General features: G+C 39.7%; 1 protein-coding gene across 10 annotated transcripts in view; it reads right to left on the minus strand.

The window, feature by feature from the left end:
- MAST2 (microtubule associated serine/threonine kinase 2) overlaps positions 1-21,868 on the minus strand; it is a 161,103-nt gene that overhangs the window by 7,798 nt on the left and 131,437 nt on the right. For all 10 annotated transcript variants that reach the window (XM_065739512.1, XM_065739503.1, XM_065739486.1 and 7 more), the window contains 14 exons: positions 19,288-19,389; positions 18,162-18,294; positions 16,008-16,069; positions 15,273-15,358; positions 13,392-13,600; positions 11,754-11,892; positions 11,180-11,312; positions 9,957-10,122; positions 9,144-9,245; positions 7,297-7,419; positions 5,852-5,961; positions 3,266-3,420; positions 1,912-2,204; positions 699-914 (listed from right to left, as the gene is read on the minus strand). In XM_065739512.1, the coding sequence (XP_065595584.1) occupies positions 699-914; positions 1,912-2,204; positions 3,266-3,420; positions 5,852-5,961; positions 7,297-7,419; positions 9,144-9,245; positions 9,957-10,122; positions 11,180-11,312; positions 11,754-11,892; positions 13,392-13,600; positions 15,273-15,358; positions 16,008-16,069; positions 18,162-18,294; positions 19,288-19,389 (2,029 nt within the window). The remainder of the gene's footprint in view (positions 1-698; positions 915-1,911; positions 2,205-3,265; positions 3,421-5,851; positions 5,962-7,296; positions 7,420-9,143; positions 9,246-9,956; positions 10,123-11,179; positions 11,313-11,753; positions 11,893-13,391; positions 13,601-15,272; positions 15,359-16,007; positions 16,070-18,161; positions 18,295-19,287; positions 19,390-21,868) is intronic.

A 21,868-nucleotide genomic window follows, 5' to 3' on the forward strand; every position in this document is an offset into this window, starting at 1 on the left:
CATGGCTGCTTCCAGCTCCCAGCAAGATGGACAGGCACTGCTCTGCCAGCAGGCTCTGCTGGGTTGGCACAGTGGGCTCACTGGAGCTCAGCCTGCTCAATCTATGGCAGGTACAGCCCTGGAAATGCAGACAGGCCTTATCCTACAGAAAGAGGGATGAAGTCCTTAAAGAGGGAGTGGGCTGTCAGACTGGTCTGTTGGAGCACGGCCTCCACGTGCTGGACACCAGAAGTTAGCACCTGGCGTTAGGAATCATCAAGGTATGGCCCTACATAGAGCCAGGACAGCAACATCAGCTTGCACTGTTGAGTTATTTACACCACCAAATTCTTGAATGCTCAGTTACGTGAGTCACTGAAGCTCCTCAGGTACACAAACGATCCACATGCATATAGTTCCCAAGTAGGACGCCCCTCCCACAGAACAAATAACACCTGAATGGTTAGAAACCATTCTGCATTGACACTCTCCATGCTGCAGAGGAACCAGCTTCTGCTCTGGGAGCTGCTTCTAACAGACCAGCTCTTGGAAGACTGCTGTGTGCAGAAGCTGCGCTCAGCCCACACACACTACTTGGTCTGTGGCAAAGCAGTGCTGCTACCCCGATGAGCAGCGGCTCAGATCGTCCCCTCCTGCCAGCGAATCTGCTGAGCCGTGCTGGTGGGTTCTCACCACGCCTAGCACAAGGCACTTCTTACCTGAGGGAATCATGAGGGACAAGGCAGTGGCGGAGGCCGATTTAATCACTTTATTGACCGGTCTTGAGGTGCGTTTCTCGCTCGATTCCCCAGAGAGCAACCTGTGCCGTGCCCGCCGCACCGCCAAGTCGCTGATGGCTTTAGGAGTGCTGAAGTCCGGGCCTTCGTTGCTATTACTGCGAGCGCGTGGATCAGACAAGTCTGCAGTGCTCCCAGCTACAGTTTAAATTAAAACAGATTAGAACCGCAGGGAATTCCTAACAGTCTATTCCCCTACAGGCAAAATACATTAAATCAAAGTCATGTTTACATGTAGTCCAAGAGTAAATTTTCCTAAGAAGAAACCCCAGGGCTTGAATTTTTATTTACAGAAATGGTGTCATTCTGAACACAGAAAATTAGCGGCTTCAATTCTGTTGGAAAAGCTCACTAATGAAATCACGTTGCTTCAGTTACACGAATCCTAAATCCACGCTGCAGTTCTGCAAGCAAGCCATTTTGATGGAGTTGTTCATGGATGTAAACAGGTTTATGGAAAGTGCTCCATTTTTACAATCAGCAAGAACAGTCAATCCTTAAGTTAAAACCTGCCCGTAATAGCAGAACCAGGTTTTATTGGAGCTGGTGCATAAAAAAGACACTTTAAGAGGATATGAAGGTACTAAAGCCAGGGAAAGCAAAAACGCAGTTGGAAAGACAACCTTAATTTGCCCCCTTCTGTGTACCACTGCAATTTAGTCTTGAATTACTTAACCTTCTATAATTATATACAAAACACAAAGTAATCTTGAGCATCAGCCTGGGCATGCAGCATCAGCAGATGCTGGGGGTGTACATGAGCTCTGTGCCTCAGTTCCCCATCCGATACCTTCAAGGGGCACTGTGAAAATACATTAATTAGAATTTACAAGGTGCTCAGAAATTAAAGGGGTGAGCATCACTGCAAGTTCACAAGGGAAATTAATCATTCTGTCTTCAAAAGCAAGTTTTGAACAGTGTGCAATAAATAAAGCCTAAGGGGCACATTTTGAACAATGAGGACAGAACAAAACATTGATCATTGTTCTTTAAGTGGGCACTGCTGCTCTGCATACTAAGTAAAGCAGGAAGTACCACAAAAATAACAATTCAGAGCACCAGTCCCAAACGCTACCAGATGCCAGTTCAACATTTAACATTATTTTAAGTGAAGGACTGAAATAAAAGATCATACCTGTCAGCGTTGCGGTGCTGCTGACGGCCATGCAGGGGGGGGTGGTCCCAGCATCACCCTCCAACTGCATCTCATGCTCCACGGGCTGTTCCGGAATGGGAACCGGAGACTGCACGGCTGATAGGAGCATCCCCTCTGACTGTGGCCTTTTGAGCATGGTTCCCTCATCCTCAGCAGAGATGGCGAAGCGGGGCATGTCGAGGAGCCCTGAGCAGCGGCGGCGGACGGTCAGGGGTGGGCTGGAGTCACTCTCTGTGTGCGAGGATTCGGACATAGACAGGCGCTTACGCAGTCTGAGAGAAACAAGACAGAGCCCCTCCGTTAAAGCAGTGGCATAGTGAATTTTAAAGGAGAAAAGAGTACCCAGCTCACACCTCTGAAGCCACTTTAAGGGGAAGTTACGAGAATGAGCAGCACCATTAGGACATAAAACAGCAAAGTTTCGAGGGCATCACCTGAGTTTAGATTTCCAATATATTCCATTGTTAAGCTTCTTAGAAAGCAAGGAATAAAACTGAAGAAAAAATATATAGTGCAATAACAAATATTACAAAATTCAGAATTGGAAAATATACATCACCATCCACATTCCTTTTGTTATTACATTATAATAATTAATTAATTATAACATTAATTTTTCTTTCAAAGCGGCTGTGAACTTCCAAGCTAGGAAGGCCTGGTTCAAGAACACCAGTTAAAAGCATAATCTATAAAATGTTTTTTGAATGGAGTCATACAGACTAGATCACAACCACATTTTATGATCTTTCCAATGCCAAATCTTAGTGTAAAAGCTTTACAGAAGTTGTACAAAATGAGAGCGCCCTTTTTGAAGACAAGTTTGACAGTTATTTCAGTTATGCTGGAAACATGGTGGCTATCCAAATTCTGAGCACTTGTATATTTTCCTGATGTTTTTTATTAGAACAAAAGATTTTTGGGGAGATATTCTGAACTTTGGAAACTTTGGACAGTCCTAACGGTTTCTCTAATTTGTGACAAATGACAAAAAAGAACGGAGTCTGGATTCTCTCATGTTGAAGAAAAATCTGTTGTTGGTACATCTCCAACACGATGAGTATTTCCACAAACAAATGCTTTACTGAAAATTAGAATCCCTTTAGATTAACTTAAAGTATTTGCTACAAATTTAGGAGAGATAAGTACTTAACTGGATACATGTACAGATTATATCATTTCTACACATTTGTTTTCAGCTATTTATTCCACTCATTGGGTTTCACCTGTAGAAAATTATCACATGAATCATTCCTGACCCAACAGCAGACACAGAAAGTTTTGGCACAGGTCATACGCTGTGAGAAAAGCAAGTACTGAGTTCTGCTGGACTTACATTTCAGGAGACCCAATCACCCAGCTGCGGTCCCGACTTTTCAAGCCACCCAGGCTGTCCAGCCTGTCATCCTTCTCTTCACTCAGACTTCGTTTAGTTGGAGGTGGAGTTTTCCTCTCTTCGTGGATGGAAAGGCGTTCCATGCTGCTGTACACCTGCACATAGCAGAAGATCCTTCTGTACAGAGAACCCATACTTACCTGGAGTCTTCTGATCAAGGGGCACAACCTTTTCAAGGGAATGTCTTCCATTTTGAGAAGTGTGAATGTGGCAATGCTCTTTGACAAAAGAACAGAGTGCAGATGTGACATGCTCAAAGTGTGCCAGGGAGAAAAGGAAAAAGACAACCTTCAGAAGTGTTAAATAAATGTGCTTTTCTACAGCAGCACCCAAAATCTGCCCTCTGAAAACAGCCAGTGCACTACAGAAATACTAAGATTTTTATGGAAACTAATTGATGTTTGTTTATAACAGCTCTCAGATCTATGGAGAAAAATTCCTCAAGCAGACTCCACCAGTCTGGAAGGCTGGCATCTGAATCTTGAAATCTTACTACACAAATTCAATTCAGTGATAGGCATCGTGCTCATGACCCCATTTCATTATCAGCAGTCTATCAGCATTGCCCCAAGCTTCTTTCAGAACAAAAAAGTCCTGCCCTCCTCAAGGAATCTACTATAATGCTGACAGCTTAATGAAAGTGCCTTTCTTGGTTTTACAGCCGTCTTTAAATAATTAAATGATTAAGCAAAAAAAAAAAAATCCATCCTTTTAAAACTACACTTGACTGTGGACCTAATTTACATAAGAAGAGATTAATGAAAATAATGTTATTAAAAATTCAGAGCATCAACAAGATAACTATTAATAAATCATATGGCTGAATTGTCAGACAAGAATTTCAAAATATAATGAGCCTTTTATGCCTCCCACATTACAAACGCTGTATAATTTTCCAGGTCTTAAAATAAATTCATTAAAAGTGAACTTTTTCTCTTTGTGGCAAAAACGTTGAACCCTAAAGAAAAACTTCATTCTAACAGAAGAATAATACTCGTGGTGAGAAAAGACAGAAAAAAGAAACTCTTAAATGCTCACAAGAACTTTTTCAAAATCCCAACTAATCCTCAGGTCCAATTTTAAACATGCTTTTGGTTATGTAAATCAGGAGCAACTCCATAAAATTAATAGTAACTGCTACTTAAGCTACTGTAGCCCATCTGAGGACAAAGAAGAATGAAATAGTGCTTCAAAATTGACTTCTACAGTGAAAACCTGGAGAAACTGTCATGAAGAACTGAAATCTCTCAGCACCCCTAAACAAAATGCCTACTTCCTTCTCCCCAAGACGTGGGAATACTGTACACAAAGCAGGCTGGCCTTAAAAGAGCATTTCTTCTCCCTTCTGCCTCTCTCCAAACACACTTTGTTTTATCCAAGCTAATAGTGGACTTGTACTACTATGAAATGCCTGGAATAATATTTTGTTTTGTTTTGTTTTGATTTCAGATCACCTGAAATAAAATGAGACCTGCACAGTCCTGAGTAAGGCTCACTGAATCCAGAAAGTGTGGCTAGAAGGAGCATCCTCAGGGCATCCTGTCCATTCCCCTGCCTCAAAGCAGAACCACTCTCTTTTAATCACCTGGCAGTTGTTTCTCCAACCTGTTCTTAAAAACCACCAGTGATGGAAATCTAGCAGTTCCCCAAGCAATCCAGTGCTTAATTAATTTTCAACATTGGAAACTTCTTACCATCTATCACACAACTCCTTTGCACTCATGTTTCCATACCTATTTTGGGTAGAACAGGAAAAATAATGTACACCCTTTCCTTCTAGAACATAAATATTTGGAAATTTTTTTGGTTTTATTCTTTGTAGACCTTGTATAATTCTTTTTGCTTTCCTCTGGACTCTCTTTACTGGCCCACATTTACTTTTAAGAACATTGTCCAGAACAGGACAAAGCACTCTAGCTAAGCTGTACCTACTACTAAGCATGTAGAAACGATTACTTCATTTGCCCTGCAAAAAACATTCTTTCTTGCTCCTTATAATAGCTGCTTTTTGCTTCAATAGTCTGGCATATTTAACACACAATCCTTTTCTTTCAAACTGTCACCTCACCTTTTGTTCAAAACAATGAATAGCACAGGTGTAGAACTGCATTTCCTCTTACTGCATGGGATCCCTTTGATATTAGACCACTACTCCAAAATGACAACATCAGTTTTCACCCTAATACCACCTTGACACCTATTAGAATAGCCTTTTTAGAACGGCACCGTTCAAAGCAAACAAGCTTTGGACATTACCTATGCCAGCATCCAAGTCACTAGTAAAAACATCACTCAGATGCAGGAAAGACCTCTGCAGTGCCTGCACCCACCTTCTAACAGGCCACAAGCTACCACAGAGCTAACAAATACATACACAGTTCTCTCCTTCCTCAGCAAATACTCAACACTGTGTGATTCCCTCATATTACCTTCATGATTAAAAATCTACCTCATATGAAACACCAAAGCCTCTAAAATAGCGTTCCTCTCCAGATTTGTGTTTTCTACAAGGCAGCATGCTCCTACCTTGCTAAACCTTGGGGAGCATGAGGAAAACTGCCGAATTTCCACATGATCATCATCATTAGTGTCCTCCTCCTCTTCTGAATCCAGGTGTTGGTACCGTTCAGAACGGGCTGTGAACCAGACATGGCAGATTTCATCAGTGCACGTGTTGATATACCTCAAGCAACGCATGCATACCCCAGAACAACCTTTACATCAATTCCTACTTGTCTACCTACAATGAACTTTAAATGTTCATACGCCATTATGTGTATTCTCTATAATAATGAAACATACTCTGGCAGTTTTGCTCATCCTGTACAAATACCAGCAAAGAATACCTCTTTCCTACTGAATTTATCTTATATCATCAGCTACATTATGCTCGAAATGCTGATACTCAGCACAAATTCTGTGTGTGTCTAATCCTGCAGACCTTTTGTAGTAAGAATATTTCTTCCCTAAGGCATACAATTCTATGGAAGGAAACAAGGAAATAATTCTCTGCCCCAATTTCCAATGATTGCAAGAAGCCTGCCCCGCTTACACAGATGCAAGCTTTCTTTAAAAAAATAAAAATATTTACCCCTCAAAATATTTCCTCTTCTCCCTTCCAGAACTAGAAAAGGATTAGATTTTATGAAAGAAAACTGGCAAGCAGCCAATATGCAAAGCTATTTTTAATGCAAAAAAATCTAAACTGCCTCCAAAGAGATTTTGTGCTATGAGATTTGCAGCACTGTAATTCTAAGCCAGCCACATTAGATTTCGCAAAGGGGGACATTAATAAGTTTGGCTACAGAAAGCTGATAGCTGTACCAAGCCAAATTTACTGCACTGTATCAGCCAGAAAGCTACTTTTATAACTTCTAAAATTTTCTACAGTAGGGCTTATAACAGCAATGACAGCCTTTATCAATGTCTGTGTGAGATACTTCTTGATGTGAGACTCCCAGCCCTTACACAGTGCTTGCATCAAAGTCATCCCAATAACCTGCAGAGCAGGTCTTGACAGTCATACCTACATGAGAGACCCCCTCCTCTACCCGTACCCCTACCCTAAAAGCCTCCCCCCCCAACCAGGATGTGTTTTTTTGTTGGGTTAGCTGAAAACAGTTGATAGGGAAAAGTAATACTGTCCAAAAGCTCAGGGAAGTTGTATACACCAAATGCTTTGGAAGTACTGTGATAAACCCAGCACAACAAATACAGCATCTCACTGCAGGGCCATGGCTGGCAAGTTCACAGGCACTGATGAGAGGCCAATTGACTTCAACAGCAACGTTTTTTCATTTAAAACTCATTTACTTTCAAAGAAGCCTTACGTGGCATTCTGCAGAAACTTTCTGAAGTAATTTTCATCCAGCACTCTATTCAATTTCTAACAATGACTTATCTTTGACAATTTCAGAAATGAAGTAGGCACAAAAAATATGATGCAGTTTATGCCTAATCTTCAGTCTTACTGTCAAAATAGCTTGTGTCATCCTCGGACTCCAACTGGGGGATGAATTCAGCTTTCTGCCGAAGTAATCCATTCCAGTCCAAATCTTTAAAGAACCGATGCTGTTTCACTTCAAAGGCACTACCTGAAAGAGGAATCTTTTATTGCACAGTATTTCTTTCGGCATTTGCATAACAAGAAAAACAAACCCTAGAAATATCAAGAGTCTACAAGAATGTACCTGAGTACATTTAAGTCACGCTTTTTCCAGGAATTTTAAGAAACAACTCATCCTTCTACCAAAGTAGTTATACAGGGTAAAACCTCAATGAGATTTCCCCCTTCCTACCTCCTCTTCATATTTAATGACAACACGTGACTAAACTGGCTGGAAGACAACATCTGCTATTACATACTACAGCAAATTGCAAGATTAAGAACTAATTAACATCTTAATTTAAATTTTCCAAACTCTAAATACCACCTTGTTCAAAGCTAAATAAAAAGAGCAAACTAAGTAAGATACTAAGCATGTGAGTCGCTCCATTTTCACAAATAAACTCATCCATTTGCTTAGATCAAGGCAGGGGCTTACTTATCTTCCTGAATTAGTATCTTTTAACTACTATCTTCTAAGTTATTAACCTCGTGAGTACACAAAAGGAAAAACTAAGAAGGATTATCTGCCTGCTAGCATGTGGTTTTTTTTTTTCTTTTTTCCAGATGAAATTAATATTCATAGAAGATGCCACTGTCTTTTTAAAAAAGAGAATAGCAGAAGAAAAGAGATGAAAGGTTTGCTGAGTGCCAGTGGCAGTAAAAGATGCCAAGTGGAACAGCAATTTCAGCATTACAGGTATATAAGAAATCAGAAAATCAGTCCATCAACTCGTTTTGTAAGGCAAGAAACTCTGCATCTTTTCCAAGACAGAAATATTTTTCAAGTACATGGATTTGAAGTAGAAAACAAAATATGGAAAGCATCTCATTATATTATTAATTCATGACCTATTCATCGCCCTCATATGTACATGTGTTAGGCCTGCTGAATACATGTCTTTTGTAATTGCTATACAGCTTAGTTTTGTTTTATCCTTAAATTATGGTTTCCAATCAAAAATCCAAAATTAAATCAGACAAATGATGTCTATGAAACAAGCAACCTGTCCTGTGAAGCCACCGTGTTGGACAAATGACTAAAACAAGAGGGCTGTTAAAAGTTCATCGATATTTCTTTACTACCAGGAAATGAGAAGCACTGGCTTGTAAAATTTTAAATCTGATATTATAATACAAAAAGATTAACATACACATCTGACTTTGCCAAAGAGATTTTCAGACTCTGCCATATGTTTGGAGGACTCTCCAGTACAGCTCTCTAAGAACATGGAAGTTTTCATGTATTTTATTACAGCCATGAGTTCACATCACTGTAGGGGATTAAGCCCCCAGTCGAAGCAATCGCAAAGAAATATGATTATGTGCTGCTCAAACCGAGGCAAAATCCTCAAGCCTTAACTAGAACAGCAGAGATTTGAGAAGTTATGTTGTAAACTTGATGGTGCCTTTTCCTTGTTTTCCAGACAAGACAGTAGTATTTCATAGAATCATAGAAAGGTTGGGTTTGAAGGGGCCTTAAAGACCATCAGACTCCAAGTCCCTGCCGTGGGCTGGCTGCTCCCCCAGATGAGTCTGCCCAGGGCCCCATCCAGCCCCGTCCTGGGCAACCCAAGAGCTTCATCAAGTCCACCATAAACCTTTCCCCAGCTCTATACCAGCATTTTTCAACATAGAGTGTTGTGCCTCACAGCCACAGTAGCTTCTTTTCACGCTTCTGGCTAGTTTTTTTCCGATACCCTGGGCCCTTACCTGTCCCCATTCTTTCCAGAGGATTTTGGCGGAGGAGCTTAGAAATGAGGTCCTGGGCATCTGGTGGCAGTGCATCATCACCTTCTGGCCAGGCAATTTCATCTGGGGACAAAAAAAGACTTGACATTTTCTACCTGCTTCACGACCAATTTGAATAACCATTCACATTCCTACACCGTAAAATGCAGCGCTCAGTACTTCCCCAGAATTGCAAATACCTTGAATTCAGCAGCTTGCATACTTAACATAATTCAAGCATTGACATTTTCCAAAATGCATAAAATCCAGCCTCAGCTAGAGCTGCTGTCAATCCAAGCACTGCTTGTGGAGGAAAAAAAAGCATTAAGAACTCTATTAATGAAGTATGAAATGGGACTTCCATGACAATCCATAAACAATGACACTGACAATACTGTGGCTGTATCTCATGCCCACACATTCCACACTAGTTAGACTTGGAACAGAGTGAACAATTCGCAGGTAAGCATTTCATACATTAAATTTTCTTCTTCACTGAAATTCGCTTTTTACAAAGGACATTTGCCAAGTGTGTTAAAAATATACTGTTTCAGAAAGCATTCCCAATAGGAAATGTTTTCAACGGCATATTCATTGAGAAATGACAGAATTATTTAGCTAGGTAGTACTCAACAATTTTCAATAGCTGGAATTAAGACAGATGTTACTTCAACACGAATGCTTGAAAATTAAAAAGCCTTTGCTTTACATCTGGTCTTATCTGAGCAAGCTATCGAACCTCAGTATTTTCAAGGATTTAATTCACAGCAAATACGGAGCAGAACAGAAACATACCACTGATCACTTGTCCAAACAGCTCCTCGGGTGTGTCACCAAAGAAAGGAACACATCCAACCAGAAACTCATACAGGATGACTCCCATGGCCCACCAGTCCACTGGCTTGCCATAGCCCTGCCGGAGGATCACTTCTGGTGCAATGTATTCTGGAGTCCCACAGACCTCAAGAGAAACACAGAAGAAAGCAATCAGACTACAGATTGTCAAATTCAAATCACATTCTGCGTGTATATGTCTATCTGCTTGATGGATTGCTACTGGTATGGCTGTATGTATCAGGGTCTGAATTTTGACAGAACTCCTACTTCTCTGCATTAGCAGAATTTGGTTCCACAGATGCAGAATTAGCTACACAGCATGGTGATAAGCTTCATCATTAAAACTTGGGATGTACAGCTGGCACAATGGCTAAAGACCTCATGTTGGAAGAACTAGGTTGCCTTGGGCTTCAAAACAACAACAGTAGCAGAACAGTTGTAAAAAATACAGTACTGCAAAATGCAAGAGCATGAACTAGTGACCACAGAACACCTGTTACAAAAATACCATGATTCAGAAGCAAAAGAAGACATGGTCCCGTGTGTGCTGTTAGTTTACCACAGGATGATAATGAATTAACACTTGGCACAGAAAAACAAGAAAATTCTGCTGTGATCCTAGGTATTTTCAGAAGAGATAAGCATTTTTTAATCCCATTATCTGTGGCACCAGAAACCTGTATCCAGAATATACAATATAGTTCCTGCTAAATATGCCCAGGAAAGATCAATTCAAGCTGAAATAGGTGCATGAAAGAGCTATTAATTCATCAAAGGAATATCTATCCCATATCTAAAAGAACTTGTCTGGTTAAGCCTAGCTAAATGAAGGAAGGCTAAGGAAGAAAGAGACCCTAGTAAACACCACGACAATGAAAATCAATTTTTAAACCATCAGAAAAATTACAAGAACCTACAGGAACTTGCCATGAACTTTCTAAACACCAGAAGGGGGAGACTGTGAAGCAACCTCCCAACAAAAACTGTGTTACATCCCTAAAAGAACCACTGAGACCTGTACTGCAGCCCAGGGCACACCTTTGGTGTCCCAAACTAAGAGCTGAAGTACATCACTTCAAAACAAGAAGCTGAAACAAAAAAAGAAAACAAATTTGTACACAGGCAGAAGAATGGACTTGTATTTCTTCATCCTATTGTAAAAACAGTAAGCTCAAGCTTACCTGCTTGTCCAGAAATTCCCTGGTATCCTTCTCAATGTGTCCCTCATAAAGATTAGTTGTAAGACTCATTAACCCAATTTTAGACAGTCCAAAGTCTGTAAGTTTAATGTGACCCATGGAAGTTATCAGGAGACTAGAAGAAAGAGAAGCAAAATAATCCAACATTCAATTAGTTGTTTCCCAAAATGAATTAAAAATATTAGAACACGAGACAATGCTAAGCATATTCTCAGTGTTCTCCTAAACTCCTGGAATGAACCTCCCATGAAACTGAATATCATGGAGCAGCTAAGGTTGACAGTACTCAGAATGCCTTCTGCCATACCTCAGCAATGCAGCAACAGCTCTAAGGCAATATTTGAAGATGTTCTTCTTATTCCTTCACAGAGTCTGCTTGGTTCTACACATCAGTAGCAAGAGACTCCCTAAAACCACCCGCATGTTAGATATCATCAAAAATCTATACTGTATATATAAATCTATGCTATACTATACACCATGGCCCCTTGCCCAGGGAAAAAGGCTTTGAGGAACGGGATCTCATCCTAAAGCTTTGGAAGAGTTCAAGACTTACTTGTCAGGTTTTAGGTCACGGTGAACAATCCCATAATTGTGTAGGTACTCCAATGCTAGAACAGTCTCAGCAAAATACATCCTCGCCATATCAACAGGTAGAGCACCAATGTTCTTGAGAAGTGTCGCACAGTCACCTCCTGGAAGAAAGTTCCAAACATGGCACAGTGAAATGGCAAGTGTCAGCAACAAAACAGAACGGCCATGGCACTACAGTACTAGATAACTACAGTGAGTTTTCTAAAATCTGTCTCTTTCAACCTTGTTATGTGGAATTCAAAACTGTTCCTCAATTCCATCTTGAGCTTCAAATAAATACTAAAAGCTTAGGAAAACAGAGATCCAGGTACATTTGGCATGTTTCTTCTATTCTAAAATGGCACAACACAACAAACATAATCGAGCACAAGAGCTGAAAAAAAGCAGCTGGGCCTCAATCTGAGATTCTTGTGGCCTCACCTTTATCATCGTTACAACATATCAGGATTCCTTTCTCTCCTGTGAACCTCAGTTAATTTCTAGAAACACTGAGCTCAACAACTGTGCAGGTGCCATTTCCAATCTGTACGCAAGCCTTGAGAAAAGGTTCATTTTGCCTCTGTACGAATTTCTTTGCTTTCCACCACTGTGACAGATACTACTGATATAGAAGGTGCTTAAAGGAGCAAGTGAACTGCTACAACTACTAAATGGCTCTTCACATGCAAGGAGAAGCAGCCACACCACTGGACACGATGATACTTAGGAAATTACGTTTGTGGGCTCCCAAATCCGAGTTCCTTAAGGAACACTGCACACACATTTCAATGAATTTTCATCTCTACTTGAAAACATGAATTAATTTAATTTTTTTTAATGCCACTGTATCAGTTTCCATTGCATTAATTTATTTGAAAGAGCACTAACACAGTAACTGTAAGTATGCTTGTCATAAACATCTGGTCAAGCAAGGCCCTTTTGGTCAAGAAATTAATCCTAGCCAACATTGGAAATAAATCACTTACCAAAAATACATTTAGAATAAAATTCTGATAAATAAGAAAAAAATAACAGAACAGCATTAAACATTGTATTTTTAAAAAGGCTGGTAAGGAGCTAAGATTACACTGTACGGTGATGTTTCTTAACTATCTTCCTCAAACGCCAAGCATGTTATAGATTCAGCCACACCATCCCCTAAGAGAGCAGGAGGCTCTCCTTCCAGTGAGGACTGCAAAGTTCATGCTGACTTCTGACCCCAAGAACTTTTCTACATGCAGCTTTATGATTCCTCAGCCCCACTGTGATCAGATTGGATTAATCACCTGGATTCACAAATTGAGGATCTCCTTCTGCCAGGCTATACTAGGGGTAGAATGACTCACTTCTCCAGCCCAAACAGTCCATATACTCTTCCCTAAAAGGGCATCATGACCTCCCTTGTAGCTGCAGGGTTGATTAAACTCACTCTACGTGAAGAAAAGAACAGCACACACCTAAGATATTCTTCCCATTTACTGCAATCAGAGCAGCGTGCTCATCAGTATTACAACCAAAGGTACATATCACCTGGAAACAGCACCTTATGATGAAACATGCTGTATACATGCTACGTGTATGCTAAAAGCCTTCTGCTCTTTGTAGGTCATGACAAACATACCTTCCACATACTCCATAACCATGCACAGATGGCGCTTGGTCTCAAAGGAGCAGAACATGCTGACTACAAAGGGGTTCTCAGCAAACGTCAAGATATCTCTCTCAACAAAAGCCTGCTGGATCTGGTTTCTCAAAATTAGGTTCTGTTTGTTGATCTTCTTCATGGCAAAACGTTGGCGGGTGGTCTTGTGGCGCACCAAATACACCGCTCTAGAAAATCACATACCAAGAGGAAAAGTTCAACTTTCTGTTTGAACTGTTTAAAAAATCAACAAAAAACAGTGGATGATAACTCTTCTGGATGCATCCTGACTGACTTATCTGTGATTCCATAAAATCTCATCTCATTGCCAATCTGCCATGGAAAAGGAGAAACACCACAACGCTTCCTTCCAAAACTCTACTCTGCCTTTGAGAATTCTGGAGCATTTTTGTTGATGTGATTAAGAAAAAGATATTTCAGGCATAAATATAATGAATTTCATTAAGCATTGGTGCAATGGGGCTTGTATTTTTCAACAATATAGTCACCATTTCACTAAATAAAAAAGAAAGACCAAAAAATGTATGAAATCAGCATGATTACTTTCCAAATTCCATAAAATTAACTTGATGCAACACTGTCACGAGGGATTGCCTTCAATATCTCTTACATTTCTATCATTTGCAAATCATTAGATTCCTGCACATTAATAATATAGTTTGGAAATAAAATTTTCATCCAGTTTGCCTGCCCGATTGAATCAGTACTTGCTTCCTTTTCTCTGGAGTACATTACATTTAACATGGTATTTTGTCTCACAAGCAGCTGACTATAAAACACACCCCAGCATGAAGACAGAAATGAGTAACAGCAAAACTACACCTCTCCCCACTTTTTACAAATTTATGTTTAAACCATGGAGGCTCTGTGGATATACGATTGAAAACATACAAAAGCTTCTCATCTAACAATATGGAGTTTCAACATGCTCCACCGTGTCTTCAAAGACCAAAAAATGCACTTTTCCCACTGTTTTTCAAAAAGTTGCTGTTAAATATGCACTCACTTCAACAAAATACTCAAGCATGTACTTAAGTTTTGTTGTTATTACCTACTTAGCTATGGCTTAATGACCCCAGGTAATGATAGAGAGTCAGGAATCACCTTTAGAATTCTAGATAGGTTTGTGTAACTAGTTCAGATTTTAACTGACCAGCAGCTTCATCCTGGATCATTTAATGAATAACAATCTAGCAGCACTCTTACACTATGACCTATTACAGCAGCAGTGTAATTTTGGCATTGATTTCAAGAGCTTTTCACAAATATATAATCATACATGGAAGAATGGAAAACTATAAACAAAGACTTCATCAATGTTCCTGCTGTTTGAGTGATTCACAAGTAACATTTGCAACTACAGAATGTCACCCACACACACTCAGGTAGCCTTTATACAAACAGAAATCACAGGACTAAAACACTCAGCACAAAAGGAAATTCAGGCCAGGGGGCCTTGATAAGTAGTAAAGAAGTGGGCACAAAATAATTCTCTCACTCTTGAAACTGCCTTTCTAAAAAAAAACGACTGTTTATAAAATCCCACAATAAACTAAGGGGGTGGGTATCAGTCCAGTACAACGTTAAGGCTGTCACAGTTGCAAACTACTTCCAGGTACTGGGGGGTGGGTATAGGATAAGAAATACTGAGCTCATAAAAGAAATGGCACCTCACCCAAAAACACAGAAGACATCACAAGTATGGAACGCAAGACCTCTACAAAACTCTATATTTTGGACCCAACAAAATCCATTCATTTCCTTAGCTTTGCTATGATCCTTTGCTGGGTAGAATGATAGTGCTATTTTCTACTAAAGCAAAGCCTAAAAAAGCCTTACCCATAAGCACCATTACTGATCAGTTTAATAGTTTCAAACTCTTCTTCAGATGGAGTTTTCTTTGACTGGACAGAGGCTCCACGGCTCTGGGGAAAGAAGACAAAGAAACGGGAATAAGGAGAGCAGGAAGGACTTCATTCCACTTATTATGCCACTTCTTTCCATCCATTTCTTCTTTAAGCGTCATTCATCCAATCTCAACCCACTTCTAAAGCTCGAGACCCCTCAGCTTTAGGATTGCTGTTTGTATTCCCAGCAGCCCTGCAGCTTCCCTCCACAAGTATTAGCACAGTAAATCAGTGGGCTTGGACTTTTCTTCAATATTATTTAAAATAAATACAAATAAACTAAAAAACTACAGATCTTTGAATATTAACAAGTTAAATAACTAAGTTTTTCTAAGGGCACAAATGTCATCTCTCTTCAATTCTCATCATGTTTTACAAATGCAAATATAGTTTCTCCAAATGATTCTTATGCACAACTTGAAGAAACATCAACAGATTCTGATGCTAATGCCTGTTTGCATCTTGAATGATTTCACCTCCACACTATCGAGATTTGCACGTTTTTATAAGTGTATATTTTAGTTTTAATGTGCACTTCTGAATGTCAGCACTTTTTTCTTCTTTTAATTAAGATTACTTTGCATTATCATTAATTCTTTATTGCAGACTACCTCTTCGCAGAGAAAAAAAAAAGTGCCAGACAGTATTGAGTGTATTACTGCTTTACCTCGACTGAATCATCTGTCTCAGGAGTGTCTGGGCTGTCATAGCTATTCAGCTGGGCCATTTCTGAAAAGAAAGAGGAGAGATTACTCCTAATGATCTCAATCAAACACTATTCTCTTTGTTTGTACAAGACAAACAGGATTTCAATAGGTACTTGTAGATTACGAAGGACATACTTCCCCCCTCCATAAAAAGTCACCCCAATTATACAGTGCTGACCTTTAACATCCTGTAAGCTGTAGACAATCTTTTATATAGAGATGAATATAATTAATTGTCCTAATCTCAGCATCACTTATTCTGGTCCGTTTCTAAAATAAGCAGCAAATGCAAGGTAGGGGGAACTGCTGGCTAGGTAATGCTAAACCTATTCCATGCATATTGCCCCGTGGCACCTCTGTACTCCAGAAAAGAAAAAGAATTACATTTCATACAACCTCTCTCCATGAAATGTGTCTGAGTCTGCAAAACGCTGAGTAGCAGCTAACTGTGAGAAATGCAGTTAGTTTAGGCAACTCAGCTGTCTTAGGAGATGCTATAAAGTTTGCAGAACGAAATCCTACATTAACTACTGGTCTCTGAACAGACATCACTGACATTTCTGGGTGCCCTCCTTACAGGAAGGAAATAAGGCACCTTGACATCTCCACACATTTCTAAAGAAAATTTGACTTTAGTAAGGAGAATTAGTGATGGAAAGGTTCTCTCCCATGACAGGGATCAAAGAAAATTTCTCTTTAATGTCAGATTTCAACAAATGCTATTAAATTGCATTTAGCAATCTTTGGTAGAAATTTTCCCGAAGAGCTCTTCACTTGAAGTCAACCTGTCACTGTCATTCGGGTAAACACTGTACAAGTTAAACTAGACCTATCCAGACTACTAATTTATGCTAAAATTATGCTCTCTTGAGGAAACAAAAAGTACGGTTCAATCACTGAAATATTCTGCAGCAGTCTCCAGTCTCTGTCACACTTTCTATTGTTGCTGAGCAAGCCATGCGTGCTCGTAAAACTTGTCATAGGAGAGAGTTGGTTAGCAAAGCGCCAGACACAAATATTATCTCCCAAATTCCAAAGTCAGGATCTTCTGGGGCTCTCCACATTTTCAACGTATTCATGTTACCGTTAGCAATTCTGGGACCTAGAAGAAAAGCTTTTACTTTCTTCTAAAGCATTACTCATACAGGGCCCAAAAAGCAGTGTAATCTCACAGACCTTATCAGACTTGGAAGTAACAGGTAAAAAGCAAATTTTTATGACTTCTTAAAAGGGTATGAAATGTTGAAGTGCAATATCCAACACTTCTAGAAGCTGTAAAGAGTAAAATAAATCATCTTCATCACAAACTAGACTTGCTCTGAATAGAAATTCATGTTAATTATCATAAACTGTCTGGGAAAATATCTTTTGGGAACGGAAATAAGAACTTTTATATCTAAGAGAACTCCCAATTAACTGACGTTATGTTCATAATAGAGCTACTTTAGAAAATTCAGAATATATAAACTCTTCACTGAATCATGCATCAATATTGCTGCTATTCTCACATGAAGTATTCAGTTATCAGACAATGCAACGAGGCGCTCTTCCTCCTACTCTGATGACACACCGTGCTGGATATAATTTAGTCTTTTCAGTTTCACTGCTATTTAAGATGTAGAAATACATACATCCCCACTTCAAAATCTGCACTAGCCCTGGCTTCTCATGAAAAGCCACAACTTTTCCCAGAGAGGACAACAGATGGGATGACCGAATGTTTTCCAACTCACTAGCACTCCAGCAGTGGAGGAAGAGAAACAGTAAATTTACTTCTACTGCCCAACAGCCCAGAGACAACAGTTAAATCATAAAGCCATTTTCTATCTTTTTTTTTTTGTTAGCTATAATAAAGGGAGACATTATTAACATCATAAGTAAAGAACTGTCACTTCTGATGCGTGGTCCTTAACCCAGCAATGCTCCCCTGAGATATGGGGATGGAAAAGACAGTCTGAAATTTGACAGCAAACAGGAAAATAAAGAAAAATAGCCTAGAAATTAAACTAATAAAAAAAAAAAAGGCTCCTTGAGCTTGTGATGACGAGGAGTTAGTGTCTGGAGATCTGGTTATCCTTTCAGTAGTGTTTTGAGTACAAAACTGGAGTTCTCACCTTCCAGGGGATCCCTGGTGAGTCCCAGCTGGCTGATAATGTAACGAGGAATGTCGCACTTAATTCCTTGTCCTTCCTTGGCATGGCCTTCTGCTGCTTCTAACAAATGGTAGAACTCTTCAGGATCAAACTCCTGGAGCATGGTGGTGAGACAGAGAGAGAGAGAGGGACACGATTCAGCTTTACAATTACAAGATTGCCATATAGGGGGGAGAGAGAGAGAGAGAGTGGATTGAATTATCTGGATTCCTCAGAAAAACCCAAAGCTAATTCTGGGATCAGCAAGCAAGGAAACGCATTTCACCCTGCTCTGCAAAAACGGTGCACATCTACAGTCTGCTGGCTGTTCATCTGCCATTCAAAACACGATAAGGATAGCAGGAACTTTTATGAACAAAAACCAAACTATCAGCTAATACAGTCATTATAATGTAAGCATTAACCTGGAACCACAGCCTACTTTTGTCACTGAGAAGTCCCAATGAGAGAGAGGTCTAAAGAGGACTGAAGTGTCTTCTGACCCCTCTGACAGGCAAGTTAAGCCAGTACGAAACTTTCCTGCTTTCAAATATCACTTCTAATCAAACCATGCACACATTCACCTAACTTTGTAACTATCCCAATATTAGAAATCTCTGATAGAATTGTTAACAAAATTATTAATCTACCAGCAGAAAATATTTCACCTTCTGTATAAGAAATACTGTTACAGGGTAGGGGGTGGATTATCCAGTCAGCTCAGGTTTGGTATATGGGATCTCTAAGGAAAGAGCAAAGATTATAAACAGGTGTGATCTCTTTTATTGCACCAATAGATACAGTTAGAAATGGAAAGCAACATTTGGGTGCAAAAGCACTGCTGCTGTGAAGCAAGATCATTAAATTACTGTAACTCAACCCTACAAACTTCATCATTTGCCAGCAGTGAGCACGATTCTTCCAAAATTTTTTAGTTAAATGGGACCTCACTGGAAGATACTTTTATATTAATGCAAAAGAGTTAATACTTTTTTTTTTTTAATTAAAAAAAAATCAATTTAATTTCCATGAGAATTTAAAGCCTTCTCTTGAACACTTTGTGTTCCCTATCTCCTCAGGTGTGCTCTCCCCCAGGGGCAACACTCACCAGGCACTCCAGGAGCCGAGCTGGTCGGGCAATGATGATCATCAGCTTCTTCACCAGCTGGGTAACAAAGGCAACCTCAGAGCTCTCGGATCGCTCGTGGGCCTGTGCAGAGCAACACATCGCATTATGGCCCTGACAGAGAACTCTACATTTTTATATGTCAAAACTCAGTTGCTGTAATTCGGCAGCAAAGTCAAGACAGACACAGGCCAGGCAATGATCTCAGCTCACTCAAGAATGCCAAGTTACATACAGCTTTCCCATTCCAACTGACTCTTTTTATCATGCAAGAGCTATTTCAAAGGCTCTGCTTGCATTATATCACCTATAAGTTATATTTGATACGATGTGGTCATTTTTATTTTTAATGAAAACAGGATTACTGATTATTGTCAATGTTACCTTCTACATGATGCTGAAATCTAGACAATGACCAACAGCTACACTTATTTTCAGGCTGTGCATTCAGCTGGAATTTGAACTACTTTTGTTCATCATCATGAAAAGCCTGAACTTTATTTTCTCTCAATTCCATTTCATAAATCCTGCCTAATAATTCCAGCATTTTACTGCGTGCTCTGGTGTACCATGCACACAAACAAAGCAAAGAACGCATAGAAACCTAATTCAGATAATTTACTCTTGTCCTCTCCTTTTAATTTACTGGACTTGAGTATAAACTCAGTACTTAATTTCAAAGGGGGAGGAGGGAGATGCCTTTTTATAACAATAAATGCGTTAAAATGAGTAAAATAAAAAGCAAAGCCAGGTTTGACCATCAACACCCACATGCCCCCTATTAACTCTTCTTTTGCTCAAAACAACTATGGTTACATTAGGAGTCCTGAAGCACAAATAAAAGAATATGTCATTGTAGGGTGATAAAAGATTGTTCCAATGACATGAAAAAAGCCAACAAAAACACTCATATGAAGTTTAGCTTTTTCTTTCCAAGGTCAAAAAATAGGCTTTAGCACAGCCACAAATTCGAAGTCCAGAACTTAACCAATGTGGCAATGAGCCAGTAGTTGCTTACAGGAATATTTTATCAATGCGCAGCAGAAATTAAAAGGTTCACTTAGCATTGTTCATCTAAGAAAAAGACATATATGGTTAAGAAGTCAAAACACACACGGAATCACCTGGAAGAACAATAAAGCACAGAGAGGTAGGAATTCATAGCTAGAAAAACCACTTAATTGCTAGTCCATCATCAGAAAAAAGCACCAGAGATGCTTTCTGCCATTAAGAACCTTATAAAGAAGAAGAGTTTGAAAACATTGAAATAAATTGAGATTTTTTTTAAATGGTATTTTCTAATTATAAAACAAAATAATCAAAATGAAAGTGCTTAGTATTCACTCAGTGCCCCTTAATGCATTATCCAAACTCATGGGTTACAATACAAATTCTATAAAGAAATTAATGCCTTAATAGCTGAAAAGCCACTCCAGATCACCAGGGGTTAGCTGCTTTGTAATGAATAAATAAAATAACAACTTTGTATTATATGAAACATGCAATTGGAAAATCATTTCCCCTCCTACATATTATGCAAAAAAAAACATTTTTCATGGCATCGGTTTATAGTGCTGAAGCAAACCTATTCTTTTTAATCAAATCCTTTTGTTTTCTCTCTTTCCCATCTTCCCCAACTTAGGCAAAATAATTTAAAAACGTAACCAATGCAGACAGGTGTCTGTGATGAAAACAAGAAGCCAGGACCTGACTGTCAAATGAGAAAGAAAAACAAAAAGAAAACAAAACAAAACAAGACAACAGAGTAGAGGATGACAAAAAACGAAACACAACTTGGAACAGCCACTCAGCCATCATCTCTGCACAGCGCTGCCCTTCCAAGATCAGCAGCAGCACTCCGTCTTCTTGCTTCCTTCTCCCCCAGGACAGCTTCGACATCCCTACAGATGTCTTGTTTAGCAGCTGTCCAAGCTGTGTCCCCAGAGCAGACAGGGTTATATAGCACTGCTGCCTCCATGTGTCTTGGTGTGATGCTGGCCACCTCATTAGCAGCTCCCAATGACGACACGCCTGTCTGAAGGTTGGCAGTGTCATTTCAGGGTCCCCCTCCCACCTCTTAAGGGGAGGGGAGAGGAGCTCAGGGGCTGTGGGAGAAGCTGATGCCATTCCTGCACACACTGCCAGTGACACGTGCACGGGAGGAAGCGAGGGGTAATTTACAAACCGATTCCCTTATCTGAAAGACCCATCCGTCACTAACTGTAGCCACTGGGGCATGAAATTAAAATCACTGTCCTCCCCTGGGGTTTCACGGGACCAGTAACTGGGATATGCAAGTCACAACACTGTAATTGAACTAATATACAGATGGAAACCAAAACAATAGACCTGCGGTTCCAAAACCCAATAAATTTACACTTAGGCTTGTATTAAGAAAGCAATTCTAATCAGAGTATCAATTTTCCAGTGTGCAGTATCACTGACCATAGTGTAATACCAATAACTTCTTCTTTTTCTTTTGCTGAATGCACAGAAACACCTGCAGTCTTTCACTCCCTCACCTCCCAGAGGCTGAGCCTACATAAAGCCATGGAACTGTTGG

This window comes from Cyrtonyx montezumae, unplaced genomic scaffold, assembly GCF_038088225.1.
Source record: "Cyrtonyx montezumae isolate F1298 unplaced genomic scaffold, pur_monq_1.0 scaffold_1, whole genome shotgun sequence".
Taxonomy (NCBI): Eukaryota; Metazoa; Chordata; class Aves; order Galliformes; family Odontophoridae; genus Cyrtonyx; species Cyrtonyx montezumae.